The sequence below is a fragment of the Poromitra crassiceps genome (genome assembly GCF_964638095.1).
Source record: "Poromitra crassiceps genome assembly, chromosome: 3".
In the NCBI taxonomy this organism is placed as follows: domain Eukaryota; kingdom Metazoa; phylum Chordata; class Actinopteri; order Beryciformes; family Melamphaidae; genus Poromitra; species Poromitra crassiceps.
The window spans coordinates 34,778,387-34,798,820 of NC_139625.1; the positions used below are offsets into that span (position 1 = coordinate 34,778,387).

The 20,434-nt window shown below is 45.9% G+C and overlaps 1 protein-coding gene across 1 annotated transcript in view; it reads right to left on the minus strand.

The window, feature by feature from the left end:
* The window catches only part of ralgapa2 (Ral GTPase activating protein catalytic subunit alpha 2), a 184,104-nt gene that overhangs the window by 81,938 nt on the left and 81,732 nt on the right, over window positions 1-20,434 (minus strand). The window contains exon 24 of the mRNA XM_083634146.1: window positions 10,785-10,940. Coding sequence (XP_083490272.1) covers window positions 10,785-10,940 — 156 coding nt within the window. The remainder of the gene's footprint in view (window positions 1-10,784; window positions 10,941-20,434) is intronic.

Consider the following 20,434-nt stretch of genomic DNA (forward strand, 5'->3'; position numbering starts at 1 on the left):
TAATTTAGCTTCAAGTCTACTCTAGTCTGGTCCAACAGGTAAATTAGCTAGTCTGGTCTCCACTAACGTTAGTGAAAGTGTTGTTATGAATGATATTAAACAACAACACAACACGGACGAACCATTTTTGTCTTCTTTGTCTGTTTTTGTCTTCAACACGTCAGTTTGTGCCGTCCACCGCCATTATAATGTGTGGACCTCAGGGGTACCCGGAAGTAAATGTAAACATCCCGCTGATTTGGTCTATAGAAGATGCCAAATCATTCAAAACAATAAGCATTTTGCTTTTAGGAGCATTGTGCCAGCGTGCAGCGCTGTTCTAAAACATGTCAACGTGTGTCATTGCCTGGGAAACGCACATCCCATAATACAACTGTTCGCATCGCCTCCCATAATAACACCGTTGCAGTCGGGTTACATTTTGAAATCCCTCCAGGCCTGAACATTTTTCTAGGGGAAACATTGGACACTTTCTTTTTCGTCTGCGACCATGTGCTGAGCGTCACTTTCTAATAAGTATAAATTAAGCTTTAGTCTTTTGACGAAAACGTTGATTAGTTTTAGTGACATTTTAGTCATTTCTATACTTGATAGTTTTAGTCTAGTTTTAGTCGACAACGCAAAATCTTTTAGTTGATGAAAAGTCATTAAATTTTAGTCAACTTTTAGTCAAAATGTTTGCTGTCTTTGTCAGGTTGTATCAAGTGTTGAAATTCATAAAGCAATATTTAACTCTTAACACTTTTACTTGTGTAATATCCGGATTCCTTATCAGTTTGATAGCTCTATCCTAGACTCTCCCATCAGTGTTAATTTTGGCAGCTATTTTAGATTTAGTTTTAGTCTTTAGACTAAAATGCTTATTAGTTTTAGTCACATTTTAGTTATTTGTATGCTTCATAGTTTTAGGTCTAGTTTTAGTTTTTATCAGTGAAAATAGGTAGTCGACGAACATTTTTCGTCATAGTTTTAGTCTACGAAATTAACACTGGTGTCGATGATTTGATTTGACAATTCTGGGGACTGGATTTTGCATTGGCCAATCCTGGCGTGTTCTGCCCCCAAATCAAGTGGGATTCAGCGTATTGTGGCGCTACGCGAGTGGGATCCGCAGAGAACCGAGGAACTGGCTGCCTCTGCGTGTAGCGCTGTTTGAAAGCTGAGGCAAATGTGCCGCCTGCCGGCCTGGAATGTCCGAGGGGCCGGGGTAAAGACCCACAGACGTTAACGTTATTCCTGGAATGCGAGTTTAATGAGCCAGTTACATGTCTTTGCATTCTACATTAAATGAAGACATTACCCATTTGCTTTATTTTGTATGTTACAACATACTTATTGGCCAAGTTATTAGTTAGTGGGCTAGAATTTCTGCCAGGTTACAGACTCTAGGTGGCCATTTTCTCCTTCATTTCGAGGAGACAATTCTCCTCGAAATGAAGATTGATTGACAGCTGACATGTCGTGAGATGATTGGTTGAAATGGGGTTGAAATTTGATAGTACTAGCTGACGTGACCATACTGTATATTACAGTTGTGAATGAAATCCTGAAAAATGAACTTTTGATGTGAAAAAGTGTGAAAAACTAAAGAAATGTGATTTTTGTGATTTTTTTTTCATACATTATTAAATAGGTGCACTGAATACCCAAGTATGTGAACTAAAATAAAATAAGTCATTTTGGGTTCAGCTCGTCTTTAAATTGACAACATTTACATGTGTACTGTACCTCATGGTACAATTCAAATGGGATTCAAAAAGGTATAGTTTCTCGCTGTTCACCAGCATTCATATTTTTTAAGACCTTGGTACGCATGGTGAAGCAGGAAGAGACGTCGACTTTGGCTCTCTACTGGACATCAATATGTTTTAATCTCATGGCATCCAGTCAAATATAAACATTGCCCAGGAGCAAAAAGTCCAGAGTGTTTCAAAAATAGTTGATATAAGAATGAAAGCAACTCACATTCATCCAGTACAACCAAAACTCAAAGTATTAGTAATTCTGCTATATGGGATCTTGTATTGGGTGTGAGCATGAAATCTGGTGAAAGGGGTGAAGTAACAGAAAAAAACTAGAACGACCGCAACGCGGACTTATACCTCCGCCATTAGTTCATTCTGGAGTCCAAATCGCCATTTGAGGCAAATTGGAAGAGATTCCGTCAAGGCGCTCCTGTGATGTTGCGTTACAGAGCTTGGAAATTGGGTGTGTGAGAGGTCACAGTGACCTTGAACTTTGACCACCAAAATGTAATCAGTTCATCCTTGAGTCCAAGTCGATGTTTGAGACAAGTTTGATTAAATTCCGTCAAGGCATTCCTGAGATATCGCGTTAACAAGCTTGAAAATGGCGTTCGAGAGGTCACAGTGACCTTGACCTTTGACCACCAAAATCTAATCAGATCATCCTTGAGTCTAAGTCGATGTTTGAGGCAAATTTGATGAAATTCCGTCCAGGCGTTCCTCAGATATCGCGTTAACAAACATCGTACGGACGGACGGACAGCCGTACGTACGTACGGACGGACAACCCGGATCCATAATGCCTCCGGCCTGGCTATCGCCGGCGGAGGCATAAAAACATTTTGTAAATGGGGTTCGATGTGAGAGGCAGGCCAAAGGCAGATACAGGTAGGCTGAATATCGTAAGTGTGAGGAGGAGAGTAAGGCACTCAACAGTCCATCTCACTAAAAGACTGGGGGGGAAACGGTGGAAATGAAAGACAAGAGGGCAGAGGCAGCAGATGGATTGTTCACAGAGGATGGAGGGGGGACAAAAGACCTCAACTTTCGTGAGTCACATACAGTACATACACGGGAACACACACAAATGCGCGCACACAAACACACACACACGCAAACCTGTAATTAAAGCCAGGGACAAGGTATTGTATTGTTGAGGTACAGGCAGCTCAGTGGCAGATGGGTGCTCTTTCAGCATTGACATATGCTGTACTGCAGAGGGTTCTACACAAACACGAGCTCTCGCTATAGAACGGCCAACGTATTTGCATACAGTGCAACACTTACTAGAGATGTGCACTGCAAGCTGGTTAACGGTTTGCTGCATGGTATGTTTGGATAGATAGAGAGAAGTTAATTTGTCTATTAGAAATTATCATATTGCATAAAAAATGTCTTCATGGTATGAGAATGCACTGCAGTGCCTAAGGATGGCAGGAAAACTGCACTCTCTCTTATCTCAGACATGCGTGTGCATGTTTGTGTACAAAGGCAAGGTCCAGACTGGAAACACCTGCCTGCTTGGCAGCCATAAACCTGTGTCAATCGGACAGTTCAAACATGAGCCTGTTTCTAGCTCAGCCCAAGGCCACCTTAGCAAACACCAGACACACGCACACACAATCTCACTCTCTCTCTCTCTCTCTCTCACACACACACACACACACACACACACACACACACACACACGCGCGCGCGCACGTGCACACACACACACACACACAGCACTGTACCCCCTACCTACCTGTGACATTAATCACCTCAAATGAAGCCTCAGTAAACAGGGAGCGAGCGCGAACAAAGGAGGAATAGAATAAACATGCGGGGGCAATAACTAGGAAGTCAAAACACCACACGCTGCGGCGCATGTGGAAAATTGGTGGGGAGAGCTTGAGGCTTGGAGGCCCATTTTACCCTCATTTCGCTGGTAATTGACCTCTGAGGCATAATGCGCAGAGCAGTCGGTGGTAATTAGCATGCGACAAACTGTTGCTTGATTGCCTGAAATGAGCATTTTAGAGGAAGCCACAAACGTAGAGTACAAAGTGTTTTCTATTGTATGTGTAAATACAGGGAACCTGATTTGAGGTGTGTGTGTATAGAAATGGGAATTGGGCCCTGCGTGTCACTCTGTGTTGGCAGCAGGAATGGCCCCTGCTTCAACAAAGGGTGCATTAAGGCAGTCCTGAAAGGAGCCACCTCAGGCCTCTTCATGTGGCCCTGTCTCTCCACCTCAGGCCTCTTCATGTGGCCCTGTCTCTCCACCTCAGGCCTCTTCATGTGGCCCTGTCTCCACCTCAGGCCTCTTCATGTGGCCCTGTCTCTCCACCTCAGGCCTCTTCATGTGGCCCTGTCTCCACCTCAGTCCTCTTCATGTGGCCCTGTCTCCACCTCAGGCCTCTTCATGTGGCCCTGTCTCCACCTCAGTCCTCTTCATGTGGCCCTGTCTCTCCACCTCAGGCCTCTTCATGTGGCCCTGTCTCTCCACCTCAGGCCTCTTCATGTGGCCCTGTCTCTCCACCTCAGGCCTCTTCATGTGGCCCTGTCTCTCCACCTCAGTCCTCTTCATGTGGCCCTGTCTCTCCACCTCAGTCCTCTTCATGTGGCCCTGCCTCCACCTCAGTCCTCTTCATGTGGCCCTGCCTCCACCTCAGTCCTCTTCATGTGGCCCTGTCTCCACCTCAGGCCTCTTCATGTGGCCCTGTCTCTCCACCTCAGTCCTCTTCATGTGGCCCTGCCTCCACCTCAGTCCTCTTCATGTGGCCCTGTCTCTCCACCTCAGTCCTCTTCATGTGGCCCTGTCTCTCCACCTCAGTCCTCTTCATGTGGCCCTGTCTCTCCACCTCAGTCCTCTTCATGTGGCCCTGTCTCTCCACCTCAGGCCTCTTCATGTGGCCCTGTCTCTCCACCTCAGTCCTCTTCATGTGGCCCTGTCTCTCCACCTCAGGCCTCTTCATGTGGCCCTGTCTCTCCACCTCAGGCCTCTTCATGTGGCCCTGCCTCCACCTCAGTCCTCTTCATGTGGCCCTGTCTCTCCACCTCAGTCCTCTTCATGTGGCCCTGTCTCTCCACCTCAGTCCTCTTCATGTGGCCCTGTCTCTCCACCTCAGTCCTCTTCATGTGGCCCTGTCTCTCCACCTCAGGCCTCTTCATGTGGCCCTGTCTCTCCACCTCAGTCCTCTTCATGTGGCCCTGTCTCTCCACCTCAGGCCTCTTCATGTGGCCCTGTCTCTCCACCTCAGTCCTCTTCATGTGGCCCTGCCTCCACCTCAGGCCTCTTCATGTGGCCCTGTCTCCACCTCAGTCCTCTTCATGTGGCCCTGCCTCCACCTCAGGCCTCTTCATGTGGCCCTGCCTCCACCTCAGTCCTCTTCATGTGGCCCTGCCTCCACCTCAGTCCTCTTCATGTGGCCCTGCCTCCACCTCAGGCCTCTTCATGTGGCCCTGCCTCCACCTCAGGCCTCTTCATGTGGCCCTGCCTCCACCTCAGGCCTCTTCATGTGGCCCTGTCTCTCCACCTCAGTCCTCTTCATGTGGCCCTGCCTCCACCTCAGGCCTCTTCATGTGGCCCTGTCTCTCCACCTCAGTCCTCTTCATGTGGCCCTGTCTCCACCTCAGGCCTCTTCATGTGTCCCTGCCTCCACCTCAGGCCTCTTCATGTGGCCCTGCCTCCACCTCAGGGTTCACTCCAGCATTACTCCACTGTAGTCCACAAACAATATGCAACTTGGGATTAACCCTTCACAACTAATTGCTAGTAGTAATACTACTACTAGTATGCATACTACTACTACTACTGATAGGTACTGTAGGGCAGTGGTTCCCAACCTTTTTTGTGTTATGTACCCCTTGAGCTGTTTTTCCATGACAATAGTACCCCTCACTCATGCGTGTTGATGATTACATACAAGTAAATATATACAAAATATATGTTTCACTGAACTGCCGGTGTTTGGGCTTTTTAGTTGTTTTTTTTGCCATTATCAGTAGCAGAACAGTGTAGCAGTTGACACTTGCCAGCAGAACTAGTTGCGGCACACACATCACATTTTAACAATGGGGTTATGAAATGACTTGGAATATATATATATGTATTTATCTTTTTGGAAGTAAATTGTATTCCCCAATCATTCCAAGTACCTCCTGCAAGCTGCTCAAGTACCCCTAGGGGTACACGTACCCCTGGTTGGGAATCACTGCTGTAGCCTGGGTAAACCCAGCCCCCAGCGACCTGCTCTCAGACAGACCCTGCTCACTAGTCACAAGGCGTAGTGACTAGTGAGCAGGTCTGAGAGCAGGTCACATGGGGGCTGGGTTTACCCAGGCTATCACTGCTGTAGGCTATAGTCCACCTGTATATCTATGAGGTAGATCAGGGCCGTCAAGTCAATTTCATCCCGGGCCACATCAGCATTAAGCTTGCCCTCAAAGGGCCAGTTGTAAATGTAATACCATATAAATATATCTAGCCTACTTGTTATCATATTACATAATTGTCTCTGAATCGATTATTGTTTTTTTAGTAATATTTTAATAATTAATAACTAGCACTTCTGAAAGCAGAATTATAGGGAAAACAATGGCAGTCAACTAGTAGCCTACAATTATTAGCACTAATTCGAATTCGAATTGTATTGCGCAAATTGTATTCTTGGCTAGTTCTAGTGGACCACATAATAAAGGTACCGGGCCGGATTTGGCCCCCACGCCTTGAGTTTGACACATGTGAGATAGATGTTTAATCATCAACCAAGATTGGGACTTAATGGTCAACTGTCACATTTTAATCTGGCAGTATGGAAATTAAACAAGGCCTTCAAGGATAAGTGGTGCAATCTAAGTGTACCTGCATGACCGATATACATGTTTGCTTTCACCTAAACAAAGTGCTAAATTTCATTTTTATTTCATGTGTGCACCTCGCTATACTACACACACTGTGGTGCTGGCTGTGCACCACAGTGGCATGTCGGACAGTAGTCCTATTAGATAGATTACTGCTATTGTCCTGTGGTTGTGCCTTTGTGGGCCCAGTGACCTGAGACAGACAGACACTCAGGACAATAGACCTGACCTTGGCACTCTGTCAGTTGGAAGAAGAATCCCTACAAGTGAACTGTCGTCTCCCTCTGAGCTTATTCACATTTAGCTGGTGGGGATTTACACTGGGATTCCCCCTGTTGTCTCCAGGACATGGCGGGAGATTGTGGATTTTATTACATGATTCACATCAGGTAATCTAGACTAGAGAAAACGCGCCTGCAAGATAGAAAGGATTTTAAGACACAATATTATGTATGTAAAAGTAAAAATGTTTTAAAAGGCAACATTTAACAAGAGTTACATAACTCCCTCCAAGGCATGCACACTTGTATTGGATAATGTGCACACAGGCCTATATTGAACGCTACTTTCAATATCCCCATGGAAAGATTAGTTCGAGATCAGGCTGCAACTAATGGTTATTTTCATTATCGATTAATCTGTCAATCATTTTATCAACTAATCGATTCGTTTTTTGGTCTATAAAATGTCACACAATGGTGAAAACTGTCGATCACTTTTCCCCACTTTTCCTCCTCAAATGTCTTCTTTTGTCCTGAGGAACAGTCCACAACCCAAAGATAATCAGTTTACTGTCATATAGAGGACTAAAGAAACCAGAAAATATTCACATTTAAGAAGCTGGACGAGAGAATTTTAGCATTTCCCCCCCTTAAACATTAGTCTAGGCGATGAAGCCATTATAAAAAATATTTGTCAAATAATTTTCTGTCGATCGACTAATCGTTGCAGCTCCAGTGCAAGACAAAAAACAAAAGAGTGAAGAGATGCAGTAGAAAGAGAGAGAGAGTGAAGAGATGGAGTAGAAAGAGAGAGAGAGTGAAGAGATGGAGTAGAAAGAGAGAGTGAAGAGATGGAGTAGAAAGAGAGAGAGTGAAGAGATGGAGTAGAAAGAGAGAGAGAGTGAAGAGGTGGAGTAGAAAGAGAGAGAGAGTGAAGAGGTGGAGTAGAAAGAGAGACAGAGTGAAGATATAGAGTAGAAAGAGAGAGTGAAGAGATGGAGTAGAAAGAGAGAGAGTGAAGAGATGGAGTAGAAAGAGAGAGAGAGTGAAGATATAGAGTAGAAAGAGAGAGAGAGTGAAGATATAGAGTAGAAAGAGAGAGAGTGAAGATATGGAGTAGAAAGAGAGAGAGTGAAGAGATGGAGTAGAAAGAGAGAGAGAGTGAAGAGGTGGAGTAGAAAGAGAGAGAGAGTGAAGAGGTGGAGTAGAAAGAGAGAGAGTGAAGAGATGGAGTAGAAAGAGAGAGAGAGTGAAGAGATGGAGTAGAAAGAGAGAGAGTGAAGATATGGAGTAGAAAGAGAGAGAGTGAATAGGTGGAGTAGAAAGAGAGAGAGAGTGAAGAGGTGGAGTAGAAAGAGAGAGAGAGTGAAGAGGTGGAGTAGAAAGAGAGAGTGAAGAGGTGGAGTAGAAAGAGAGAGAGAGTGAAGAGGTGGAGTAGAAAGAGAGAGTGAAGAGGTGGAGTAGAAAGAGAGAGAGAGTGAAGAGATGGAGTAGAAAGAGAGAGAGTGAAGAGATGGAGTAGAAAGAGAGAGAGAGTGAAGAGGTGGAGTAGAAAGAGAGAGAGTGAAGAGATGGAGTAGAAAGAGAGAGTGAAGAGATGGAGTAGAAAGAGAGTGAAGAGATGGAGTAGAAAGAGAGAGTGAAGAGATGGAGTAGAAAGAGAGAGAGAGTGAAGAGATGGAGTAGAAAGAGAGAGAGAGTGAAGAGATGGGGTAGAAAGAGAGAGAGAGTGAAGAGATGGAGTAGAAAGAGAGAGTGAAGAGATGGAGTAGAAAGAGAGAGAGAGTGAAGATATGGGGTAGAAAGAGAGAGAGAGTGAAGAGATGGAGTAGAAAGAGAGAGAGAGTGAAGAGATGGAGTAGAAAGAGAGAGAGAGTGAAGAGATGGAGTAGAAAGAGAGAGAGAGTGAAGATATGGGGTAGAAAGAGAGAGAGAGTGAAGAGATGGGGTAGAAAGAGAGAGTGAAGAGATGGAGTAGAAAGAGAGAGTGAAGAGGTGGAGTAGAAAGAGAGAGAGTGAAGAGATGGAGTAGAAAGAGAGAGTGAAGAGATGGAGTAGAAAGAGAGAGAGAGTGAAGAGATGGGGTAGAAAGAGAGAGAGAGTGAAGAGATGGAGTAGAAAGAGAGAGAGTGAAGAGGTGGAGTAGAAAGAGAGAGAGTGAAGAGATTAGGGATGGGGCCGATCCGATCCAATATCGGTATCGGGTGCCGATATGGCACTATTTCACGCATTGGAATTTATTTTTATTTATTTTTTGCAATTCCAGCGCGGGCCGCACAGTATTTGCTGGCCGTAATTTGCCCATGTATAATAGTATCCTTCTTTGCCTTGTATATTTTCTTAATTTTGTCTGCTTTTTGCAAGGTATATTTAAAATATAAAAAATATAAAAAAAATAAAAAAAAATCTTTAATTGGCCAAATATTTGCCTATACTGTATGTTCAAGAAAAATATTGGTATCGGCATAATATCGGTATCGGCAGATATCCAAATTCAGGTATCGGAATCGGATCGGAAGTGAAAAAAGTGGATCGGTGCATCCCTAGAAGAGATGGAGTAGAAAGAGAGAGAGAGTGAAGAGATGGAGTAGAAAGAGAGAGAGAGTGAAGAGATGGAGTAGAAAGAGAGAGAGAGTGAAGAGATGGAGTAGAAAGAGAGAGAGTGCGATGGACTTGAAAATGTGTAAGTGATGGTGGGTAGAGAGGAAGGGGGCGGGCAGGGGTAAGAGCCACTTTCTTATGTTAAGCAGGCGTGCGGCTGTCCTCCATTGTGTGTCGTGAGGACTCTTTTCTCCGGCCAATTCGAGCACGCTTCAGTGGCCGTCCTGGCTCGGGCCCCCCGACGCATTATACAGAGCCACAACAAAAGCTCGAGAATGCTGCCTCGCCGCTCCCTGTGCCCCCCTCATTGCTCTACTCTGTACTGCGTTCCCCAGGCTCGCCTCCCGCTCCTTTACACACACACACACACACACACGCACACGCACACACGCACACACACACACGCACACATGCACACACAAACACGCACACACGCACACACACGCGCACACACACACACGCACAGGCTGGGCCCCCGGCCGACGTGTCAGTCTAACGGAGCGCGACAGACGTCAATCCTTAATTAATCACGTATACCGCGGCGGGGGCTCAAAACATTATTTAACGACATGGAAAACATTCTAATAAGCTTGTCGCGCTGCCAAGGCGCAATAGAAACCTGGCCAGGAGGGCATAGAGACACACACGCACACACACACACACACACACATGCACACACACACACACAAAACAAAGGAATTTAATCACAGTGCCCCCTCCCCCCCTTCCCCCCGAAACACCCCCCACTTTCATCCATGTCTTTTGTTTTTGGGGGGCTCCATCCATCTCCATTCAGCCTGTGTCGGTAGGAGTGGAGCTGGGCCAAATTTAAATAGGAGCAAGGGTGTGGCTAAAAGAGGAGGAAGAGGAATTAGATGCCAAAACACAGTAGCATTCTTCACTACCACTGGTTGGCAGGCGGCAGGTAGTTTACAACAGCACCAGCTGACTAGAAACCTCGACGACCCCAAACTGCAGTGAACCTATGTGAGCACCCCCAGTCCCCACTGCTGGCTGCAACTGTCCTCAAGTTGACCCTGATGAGCTGTAATAGGGCCTGAGATTGGATACATATTAGACATATTAGTTAGTTAATAAACGCTAAACCTAATGCAAAGCAGGACCCAAGAAGTGGATAGGAATCATTATGACTCACAGTCACAGGAAAATGACACATGACGCAGGCAAAAAGCAGACGACCATAATGGCAACTGTAAATCATGATTTCTCAGTCTATAGAGAGGATCGATGCATGTAATATAACTTTGACTGGCGCACCATCTACTGCTGCAGAGGGGAACAAGCCTCCCCACAAAGCAGCAGAAAGGTAACTGGTTCTCCATATGTGTGTGCTGCCCCCTGGTGGCCGTACCTGGTCGTCGCTGGTGAAGCCCTTGTGCATGACGTGGTACAGGTGCACCAGGAAGTCACTGTTGGGAAGCACATCCTGGTGCTTGGTCATCATCTCACAGATCAGCTTGTAGGCATGCAGCTTGCCAGCCTTGTACTCCGCTGGCAGCATGGTGGCCTGAGGGGAGAGGGAGAGAGAAACTGAGGTCAATGTTATTGTGAGCAGTCAAAGACTTGATCATACTTGAGCTGTATTTATGGTGTTTGCATAGAAGCCCAGTGCACCCTCTTCCCATTTTACCATCATCCTATAATACTAATCCTATAATAATCCTACAATAAGAATGCAAAGTCTCTGTGTGTGACGGCCCTGCACACCAACATGGGCGGTGAGCGATGTACTCGCTATCGCCCAGTCAGCCCTGCCCCGCTGCTACAGCGTGGTTGGCTGCCTTGCTGTATTTCCGTCTTCAATTGGCCGATTTCTAAATGCCCCTCCTTCCCTTGCTGCCATCTGTCGCTGACCAGCTTGCAAAGCATGCTGGGATACCTGGCGTCAGGACATCGCAAGCGACAAGACGAGAGGAGGGGCCAAAACCGAAATAGACCAATTGAAGAGGGAAATACAGCAAGGCAGCCAACCAAGCTGCAGCAGCGGGGCAGGGCTTGACAGGGCGAGTGCGAGTACATGCGAGTTTATCGCGTTTGGTGAGAAGGGGGTCTGAGTGCATGTGTGAGCAGAAAAGCTATGCTATTTTACGTGCAATTGCGCTGAATCTTTCAGCAAGTGTAATGAGCAATGAGGGTGACCTAATGGAGCAATTAGGCAATTAGGGCCGGCTAAATCAGCAAAAAAAGGCGAATTAGTGGCCAAAATTAGTGAACACAGGTTCAGCACCATGGATAGCTCCATTTATTAGCTACTGATGGAAGACACCTGAGTGGAGGAGCACAGTTGTGCTGGAATCAGCCAGGGAAGAGGACTATAAAAAGCCTGTGGGGAGAGAGAGGAGAGGTGTCTTTCATCAGCAGCGAATGAATGGAGCTCTCCATGGTGCTGAACCTGTGTTCCCTCATTTTGGCCACTAATTAGCATTTTTTTGCCCACTTAGTTTCATCATGTTTAAACTAAGGCCGATAGCGCACCTTCTTCACGTTTTACCATACAATGTTGGCCATCATCCTATAAGAATCCTATAATAAGAATGCAAAGTCTCTGTGTGTGAGTGTATGTGTGTGTGAGCAGAAATTGTGTTCGGCCACAGCTATGCCGTTTTACGTGCGATCGTGCTGAATTCTTCAGGAACTAGCGAAGCCGAATTTTGAATTTGGTAATAGAACCTTTTCACGGTGGCCATTTTGTTCCATAATTGGAAGTTGGAAACCGTCATTAGTGTTCTGCTTGCACCTGTTGGTCCTGCCTTTTAGACACAAAATGGCCACTGTGAAAAGGGTCTATTAGGGCTGACTAAATGGGCAAAAAAGGCGAATTAGCGGCCAAAATGAGTGAACACAGATTCAGCACCATGGAGAGCTCCATTCGTTAGCTACTGATGGAAGGCACCCGAGTGGAGGAGCACAGCTGTGCTAGAATCAGGCAAGGAAGAGGACTATAAAAACCCTGTGGGGAGAGAGAGGCTGCCAACTCTGTGAGCGAGGCCTGACTAAATGGCCAGTCACACAGGGATGGGTATTCTGCTAGTAATCATAAGCTAGAGCAGAATGACGGGTGAAGAAAAGATGGGAGGGGATGAGTCTTACCGAGCTGCAGGTGTTTATTTTGTTTGTAACTGTAATGTTTATGCCCCGCATGCCCTGGTTTAACTGGTTTTCCCAATATAGACTTAAACATTAAAGGATAAGGCCGGTGTTTTTTAATGCATTGCTTACACAGTAAACAAATCCTATGAAAATAATAAAATCAGCAATGATTTTGTTTTGCCAACAAATCTTGTCCATGTAGCCGGCGCCCAATAAAGCCATGTCCCAGTAGCCATAGAACTCAATGGTATATAAAAAAAGATGAAAAACAAACAGAGCCATGCCGTTGCTCTGGGCAACATACAGGGCCCTATCTTGGTACAGGCGACATCCCCTATTTGCACTTGCGCACCTGTTTGCGTGCCGTAACGGTAGCAGTTCGCCGTGCGCAAGTGTCCAGGTGTTATGCCAAGTTTTGCACCCCCGCCCGGCAGCAGCTAAACACATTCACACCTCACGGGAGCATATTGTAATGATTATACAGAAATGTAACTGTTTAAAAGTGATATAATTGTCTGGGTAGACGTGATCTCCCTGTTTTCGAAGTTAAAACAGCCCCGAAATATGGTGGGGATGCAATTCTCGGCGGGGATGCGGAAACGTTCACGGCACCTGCCGCAGGCACAAATTAGAGCTGTGCAAAATCATCTGTGCCCCCAAAATGCCAGCGCAAAATGGGATTTGGGCGGTCTTAAGCACCAGAATTATTCACAGGTGTGGTCAGGCAATGCCTGGGCGTTACATCAATCAAACCAATCAGATTCCCGTCTCGCAATCGCTTTGTTTGTGCGAGGCATGCAAAATGCTCTAATTCTCTCGATGCGTAATAGGGTGGAGTGGACTCACTCGTGCCGAGGACAGAGAGAGATGGAGAGAGCTTGTTGACAGATCGTCTGTGGTGCAAACGACCCTCCGGGTTAGGGGATGGGTGAAGGTGATTGCAAGTAGGCTAATGTCCATTGTCCAACAAGTTTTCTCAATTCATTTCCCTCTTTGCAATGTGATAAAAGTTTCTCAGTCAGTTATAGTTGATTGCCTCACTGAATTATCTGCTAATTTTAGCAGCAGAATTTGAAGTCCTGACGTGGCACGTCTGTGCGTAATGACATATCCAAAAGGAATTTTACTCTGCACTGCGCTGCGCAGCACAGAGATTATGGTGCGCTCAAGCGCAGCGGGGTATTTAGCGCGTAAGAGGTGCTTTTAAAAGCTCTTAGCGCAAAGTAATTGCGCGCTGCTGACGATAGGATAATGCCATCTATCCCAACATTTTTGCGCCGAAACGCCTGGTTTGGCATGTGGCACGCCTATGTCTTATAACAGGCATGCACTTGTGCACGCCCTTAATTTGCATTGCGTGCGGCGTTAAACAAGCGCAAACACTAAATTACCGCTTTTGTGACGATAGGGCCCACAGTATTTCATCATCGCGATGCACCGGGACAGCCAACTTTTTCCACAAACAACTTAATAAGCCAGCTGTAAACACGTTTGCGATCTCAGGAAAGTAGTTCCGTAGCACTGAAAAAAGTACCCGGCGTTGTGAAGAATTTGTTCCAATTCGAATTTGATTTGGTAATACGACAACAGCCTGACTTCGTGGTAACAGTTACTGATTTAAAAAATGTAAACGCTATATTTCAAGGTTTTTTGGGGCCGGTGTGCATGCACAGCAGGGCCCTTACAAATGAGTCAGTCGCCCCGACACTTTATGCACGACTCCAGACGAGGTAATGTCTTTCCACTTTCCAGTCCGGTAGGTGGCAGTAATGCACCTCTAAGCTGGTCTTTCCACACTCCAGTCCGGTAGGTGGCGGTAATGCACCTCTAAGCTGGTTGCCACGGAAACCATCAGCTGTATCTGGCAACACTAGCTCATTGCAAACCAGGGCATGCTCCAGGTGGCTAATACTGTGGCTAGCTCGTTACAAGGAGGACGCTGCAGCTTATTTGTGCCGACGTCCACCACAACTTTTTTGCATGCCACAGTAAGGGTAAGTGCACTTTCATTTCCCCTGTTTGCTTCGTAGCAAGGCATTATCAAGCTAGGTTCCTAACGCCACACTTCTCGTGGAGACATAGTTTGCTCATAATAAGCAATTGCCCGAACGATTAAATAATTAATATGCTACGTGAACGTTAGCGGGTACTTTTAAGTGCACTTTCATTTCCCCTGTTTGCTGCGTAGCAAGGCATTATCAAGCTAGGTTCCCACACTTCTCAACTCTATGCACTCGCGGGGTGGAGACATAGTTTGCTCATAATAAGCAACTGCCCGAACGATTAATTAATGAATATGCTACGTGAACGTTAGCGGGTACTTTACTCCACACTTCTCAACTCTATGCACTCGCGGAGTGGAGACATAGTTTGCTCATAATAAGCAATTGCCCGAACGATTAATTAATTAATATGCTACGTGAACGTTAGCGGGTACTTTAGCCTATGCAGTAGGCTAAGTAATAGGCTATAGGCTATCATCTCATTGTTGCTAGGTTCCTAACTCCACACGTCTCCACTCTATGCACTCGCCGAGTGGAGACATGAGGAGTCTTTGTTTAGAAAGAGCTGGGGGGAGGGGGGTGCTGGCGAGTGGAGTCCGTAGCAGTTGAGGAAATCTTGAGTTTGCTCATACTGTATAAGCAATTGACAACGATTAATTAATTAATAGGCTACGTGAACGTTAGCGGGTACTTTAGCCTATGCAGTAGGCTAAGTAATAGGCTATAGGCGATCATCTCTAATGTCTTAATTATAATAATTATGGTAAATAACAAATATCATATCGGTTATTGTATCTTTTGATGTATAATATATGCATGTCGTGTTAAAGTTGTGTGAACTGTCGCAGTTTTGTCGAGTTAACTGGCTAGAGTCAGCCACTCAAGCCACGCACCACTTGGGCTCCATAGGGTTCCATTGCCAGTGACGCGGTTTGTTTACCAATATGCTGCTGGCTGATCCCTTGTATATAAAATGATAATGATTTTCGGAATATCGTATCACGGTTATCGGCCAGGAGAAGCAGATATGTATTGGTTATCGTATCGTTTCAAAAAATCCATAATATCCTGCATCCCTAAACACAAACAGGGAGAAAAGGTGCAAAACTTAGACTTGAATTAGTAGTATAGTTTTAGTTGTCCCTGCAGCATAGGCAGGAAACTATTAGCTGCCAAACCTAGCTCCACCTCTATCTGCACAGATTCCTCCGTGCTGGCTCTCTTCCCTTTCTGCTCCTCAGGTGTCCTTTGCTGGCCTGAGTCTCGTCGCCCCACTCATCCAGTCGTTCGTCATCGCCCTGACCATTCGTCGTCACCCTGTCCCAATACCCGCTACTTCTCTGCCTGCTTGTCCCCTCGCCCCACCCCGCCTTCCTCATCACCTTCCTTCGGCAGGAGTTTCATCGTATGGCAGCACGTATGGGTATGTTTAACAGTCACATGTATAATGGCCTGGGTCACATCTTCAAAGGCTCTTTGAAGAAATATTAGAATTGTATTAATTCCCATCTTCATTATGGTTTAGCAAGCACCACAAACTTACAAATGTATGCTACTTTCTTCAACTACTCATGAAGCTTTCTTTTTTAAAGGAGTGAAATACTTTTCTGTTGCTGAGCACTTCCCATTGGACCAACTTCAGCTGTGGAGCAGAGATAGTGTAAGTACAATGTAGTCCGTCTAGGGCAGGTGTTGTCAAAGTGTGGGAGGTTGAGCCTCCCCTCTCAGAACATAGAGACCACCCCCCTTCCCCCCCTCCATTATTACTATTATTGTTGTATGTTCCACTTGAGTTCCAAACATGTTGTAAACATCTTTAACCGCCAACACGCTGTCACCTTGTCTTTTCCAATTGTTGCATTTACATATTGACTAGCCCTCCTCTTCTCTTTCTCTTCCTCAGGTATCCTTTGCTGGCCTGAATCTCGTCAGCTCTGATGGCCCTGCCTGTCCAACCATCCTCACCACGGCTGTTAACCGTTGGATCTCATTGCTGCTGCCGGCCTTGCTCATCCAGTCATTCGCCATCACCCCGGCCATTCGTTGTCCCCTCGTCACCACCACCGACCGTGCGCACTGACACACAGACACGCTCTCTCTCTCTCTCTGACTGCACGTTACCTGCTCTCTCTGTCTCTCTCTCTCTGACTGCACGTTACCTGCTCAGATCTGCGAAGAGTCACTCATCAGAAGCACTCCGCAAATAAACGCCAGCCACTGCATGGTAACCATAGAAACATTAGCAGAGTCCTAACTCTTACTTTTTAACTTCATAATCTGACAGTCACCTGTCACACCAGTACAACCACACCAGTCACCAGTATGACCTCTACACCCATGACTGCGTGGCAACACAGACCTCAAACACCATCGTGAGGTTTGCAGACGACACAGCAGTTGTGGGGCTGATCTCTAATGTCAATGAGAGAGTCGGCGATCGCCCTGGAACAGTGCTGCCAGGACAACCACCGCTCCCAGTCACCAACAATGGCACAGTGGTGGAGAGGATGGAAAGGTTCAAGTACCTGGGAGTCAACATCCACCAGGACCTGACATGGGCCAGACACACCGCCACTGTCGTCAAAAAGGCCCAACAGAGACTACACGGACTCAGACGCCTAAAGACATTTGGTCTGAGGCCCAAAATCCTCAGGGACTTCTACAGAGGCACCATTGAGAGCCTGCTGACCGGCTGCTTCACTACCTGGTACAGGACTGTACCACCATTGACCGCAGGGCACTGAGAAGGGTGAGGCGCACAGCCCAACATGTGACAGGATGTGAGCTGCCAAAACTGCAGGAACTGTACAATCAGCGGTGCCTCAGGAGGTCCTGGAAGATCATCAAGGACACCAACCACCCGCATAACAGCCTGTTCTCCCTGTTGCGCTCAGGGAGAAAGATACGGGGTCTCAAAACCACGCACAAACCCTTTGCGGGACAGTTTCTTCCCGCAGGCCCCAAGACTCCTCAATAAATAAACCCTCAATAAACCCTGATTATTGACATTTGCACAACTCTTTGAACCTGGACACTTTTTTAGACCCATTCCATCATTCTATTTAATACCTTATCACCTATTTATTACCCTTCGTATTTTAGTGTTTGCCACAACTGCCTTACTAAAGCCGTTTTCACACATGCTTACAGGAAAATTACCTGTAAATCAATATCGGCCATTTCCCGGAATTTCCCTTCACACCTGAGCGCTCGCATGTGTGAATATAGTCGTCAAATAGCCTGTATGTTGGGGGGCGGGCTTATTTTGGGGGTCGGCAAAACTCCGATGGTGAAATAAGTTCGCTTGTCACATAATAAATCACACTCATTTGACTTAAGAGTATGTTGTATCCTTCACATTCGCTCATGGGCTGCAATGCAGAGTAGTATCCAGGCAGCGTCAAGCCAGCGTAATAAACACAGCCGATTTCCCCCCTCCCCTCTCTGCTCGAGAGGGGCCAGTCCTTCAGTCCTCTGCACTTCCCAGCAGCCCGACACAGGACAGACACAGCGAGAATGGCAGCGGCTTGCAAGCCGCCCAACGCTTGTATGTATGTAGAGAAAGCAAATGCACAAAGCGAAATGTGGAAGTAGTTTGCTTTGATGTGCGCGAATGATTAGATGATGCACGCTGGAAGTGAACGTTAAGCAACGTGTGTACATCTCGCCCATGAGAGAAGGACCGGCAAATGACTGGACCCGTTTCACACTTGTGTCCCTTATCGCGGCATACCGCTCTTCTGACTGGCTCGAAACTGGTGAAAAGTCCGCGATGACGGGGTCGCGCTTATACCGGAAAACAACTTTCACACTCCAAGGCATTAGAGCGCTTTCCGGTCATTTAACGGTAAAAAGCGCATGTGTGAAAAAGTATATTCGTATATATACATACTATATTGCCCTATTGTGTGATTGTGGCTGTGATTGTGTATGCTGTGATTTTGCACCTATTTACCATGCACCTTGTCTGTAACGGAGCCTACAGCTTAAGAATTTCACACGTGCGTACTTGTACCACAAAGTGACAATAACAATCTTGAATCTTGAAAGACATTGAAAAAAATATTTAAAGCCCCATTCAGTAAGTTTTCCGAGTTTTACTGTTGGAGAAACTGCGCCCTCTGGGTCCAATAGTATCGATAACGATATCGCCGTTCAAAGTCAACAAAACACAGCGCCAGAAAGCTCTATGTACATGTTGTGACATTGGGTACTCACCACGTGATGAAATAATAATCCATAGTTCCGTGAAACATCATTTTCGTAGCAAATCCGAATCGAGTTACTTCCTTGTTTTCATGAACACAGCTCTTCCGCTGTACAGCGCATGCGCGCATGCTTTTCTTTTTTCTTTTTTCTTGCTACGGGACACGGCAGACAAACTGCTTAGTCCCAGTGCTGGCCAATGGAGGGCGGTGTTGGATAAATAAAGACGAGGATCTCCTTATTACAAGTCAATCTACCATGTCCTGTGACTAAAAAGCTGTTATATTACAGTAAAAAATGTCAAAAATCTTACTGATTGGGGCTTTAATTTAGAGAGACAGTTAATAAAAACAGCTTACATTGTTCGCCAATGTGTTTTATTATTATATTCCAATAACATGATTGTCTTGATTAAAAAAATAAGATCTGCCCTTCAAAAACGATTTTTCATTTTATTTTCCCAAAATGTGTCTTGGAAAAGGGGTCGTCGTCTTAAGGTGCGTTCACACCGACCTATTAAAGTTTTTCGCTGGCGTCGAGTTTACATACAAAGTCAATGCAAACGAGCGATTGAGCGTATATTCGCCTGGGAGAAAAATCGCTGGGCGTCCGAGCGGCAGAGATAGAGCGATAGGGAGAAAATTCGCTCGTCGCTCGAGATGAAATATCCCAACTCGAGCGAAAATATGCTGGCATCAGTCGCTCGCCGCTCAACGCTGATTGGCTGCCGTGTGAGAGCGAGTCAAGGATCACACTGGCTTGGAACAAACCACTGGTTTATTGTGTGGCAACAAACCACATTGACAGCTTGACAGCTGACATGAAGTGAAGTCTGTCCTACCGGTATGGAGCTCGCATTAGGAGCACGCTGATAGGCTTTAGCTTGTAAACAATGACGGTGGCTCGTAGTGGACAAATATCATGACATTGCGTAACGTTATATCCCCCACATGTCCATCATTTCGTGTGCCTGTTGATGAGCGATTTAAACAGAGCGACAGAGCGATTCCAAAGGGTTGACTTGAGCGACAGAGCGAAAAATAAATATCTCGGTGTGAACGCACCTTTATAATCGGAGCACACACTATGTTGTATGTGTTCTGTTGATTATTAAAATGTGTTTCTACTTTTTCCCAAATCAAGACAACCATTACACACATGTTAGTTATACACAAAAGTGGGATTACAAAATATGCCTGCCTAGGAAACAAATGTGTATGGCTGGTACAATTTCAAATCGGCCAGCCTCTTTGGCTGGCGGACGCACAAGTTAATTTCCAACATGGTCAGGAATGCCCCACCACAACTAAAGCTGGAGATTGGCAAGGACCTCATGGGTATACATGGGTGACGATACCATGCACCGACCCTATGCCAGGTTTCGACCTGGCCTTGTTGTTTACAATTGGAGTCAATTACTTCTGGGTTGACGGCTAAAAACGTTATGTGGGAAGTCAGAAAGTAATGGCAGTAGAGCGTTCGCATTGTTGATTTTTTTTTATTTTCCTAGGATTTGTTGATGGTAAGCAATGCATAAAAAAAGACAGGCCTTATCTTTTAAATTATTTTATGGTGTTAGGGCATCATTGCTGTAGTTCTTTCACATTGCACTTCCCAGAGATGATTTGGTAATCAAACAATGTTGACAGTACTGTGACATCTTCTGTTGATGAAGTTTGCCTGCATGCTTCTCATGTTAACT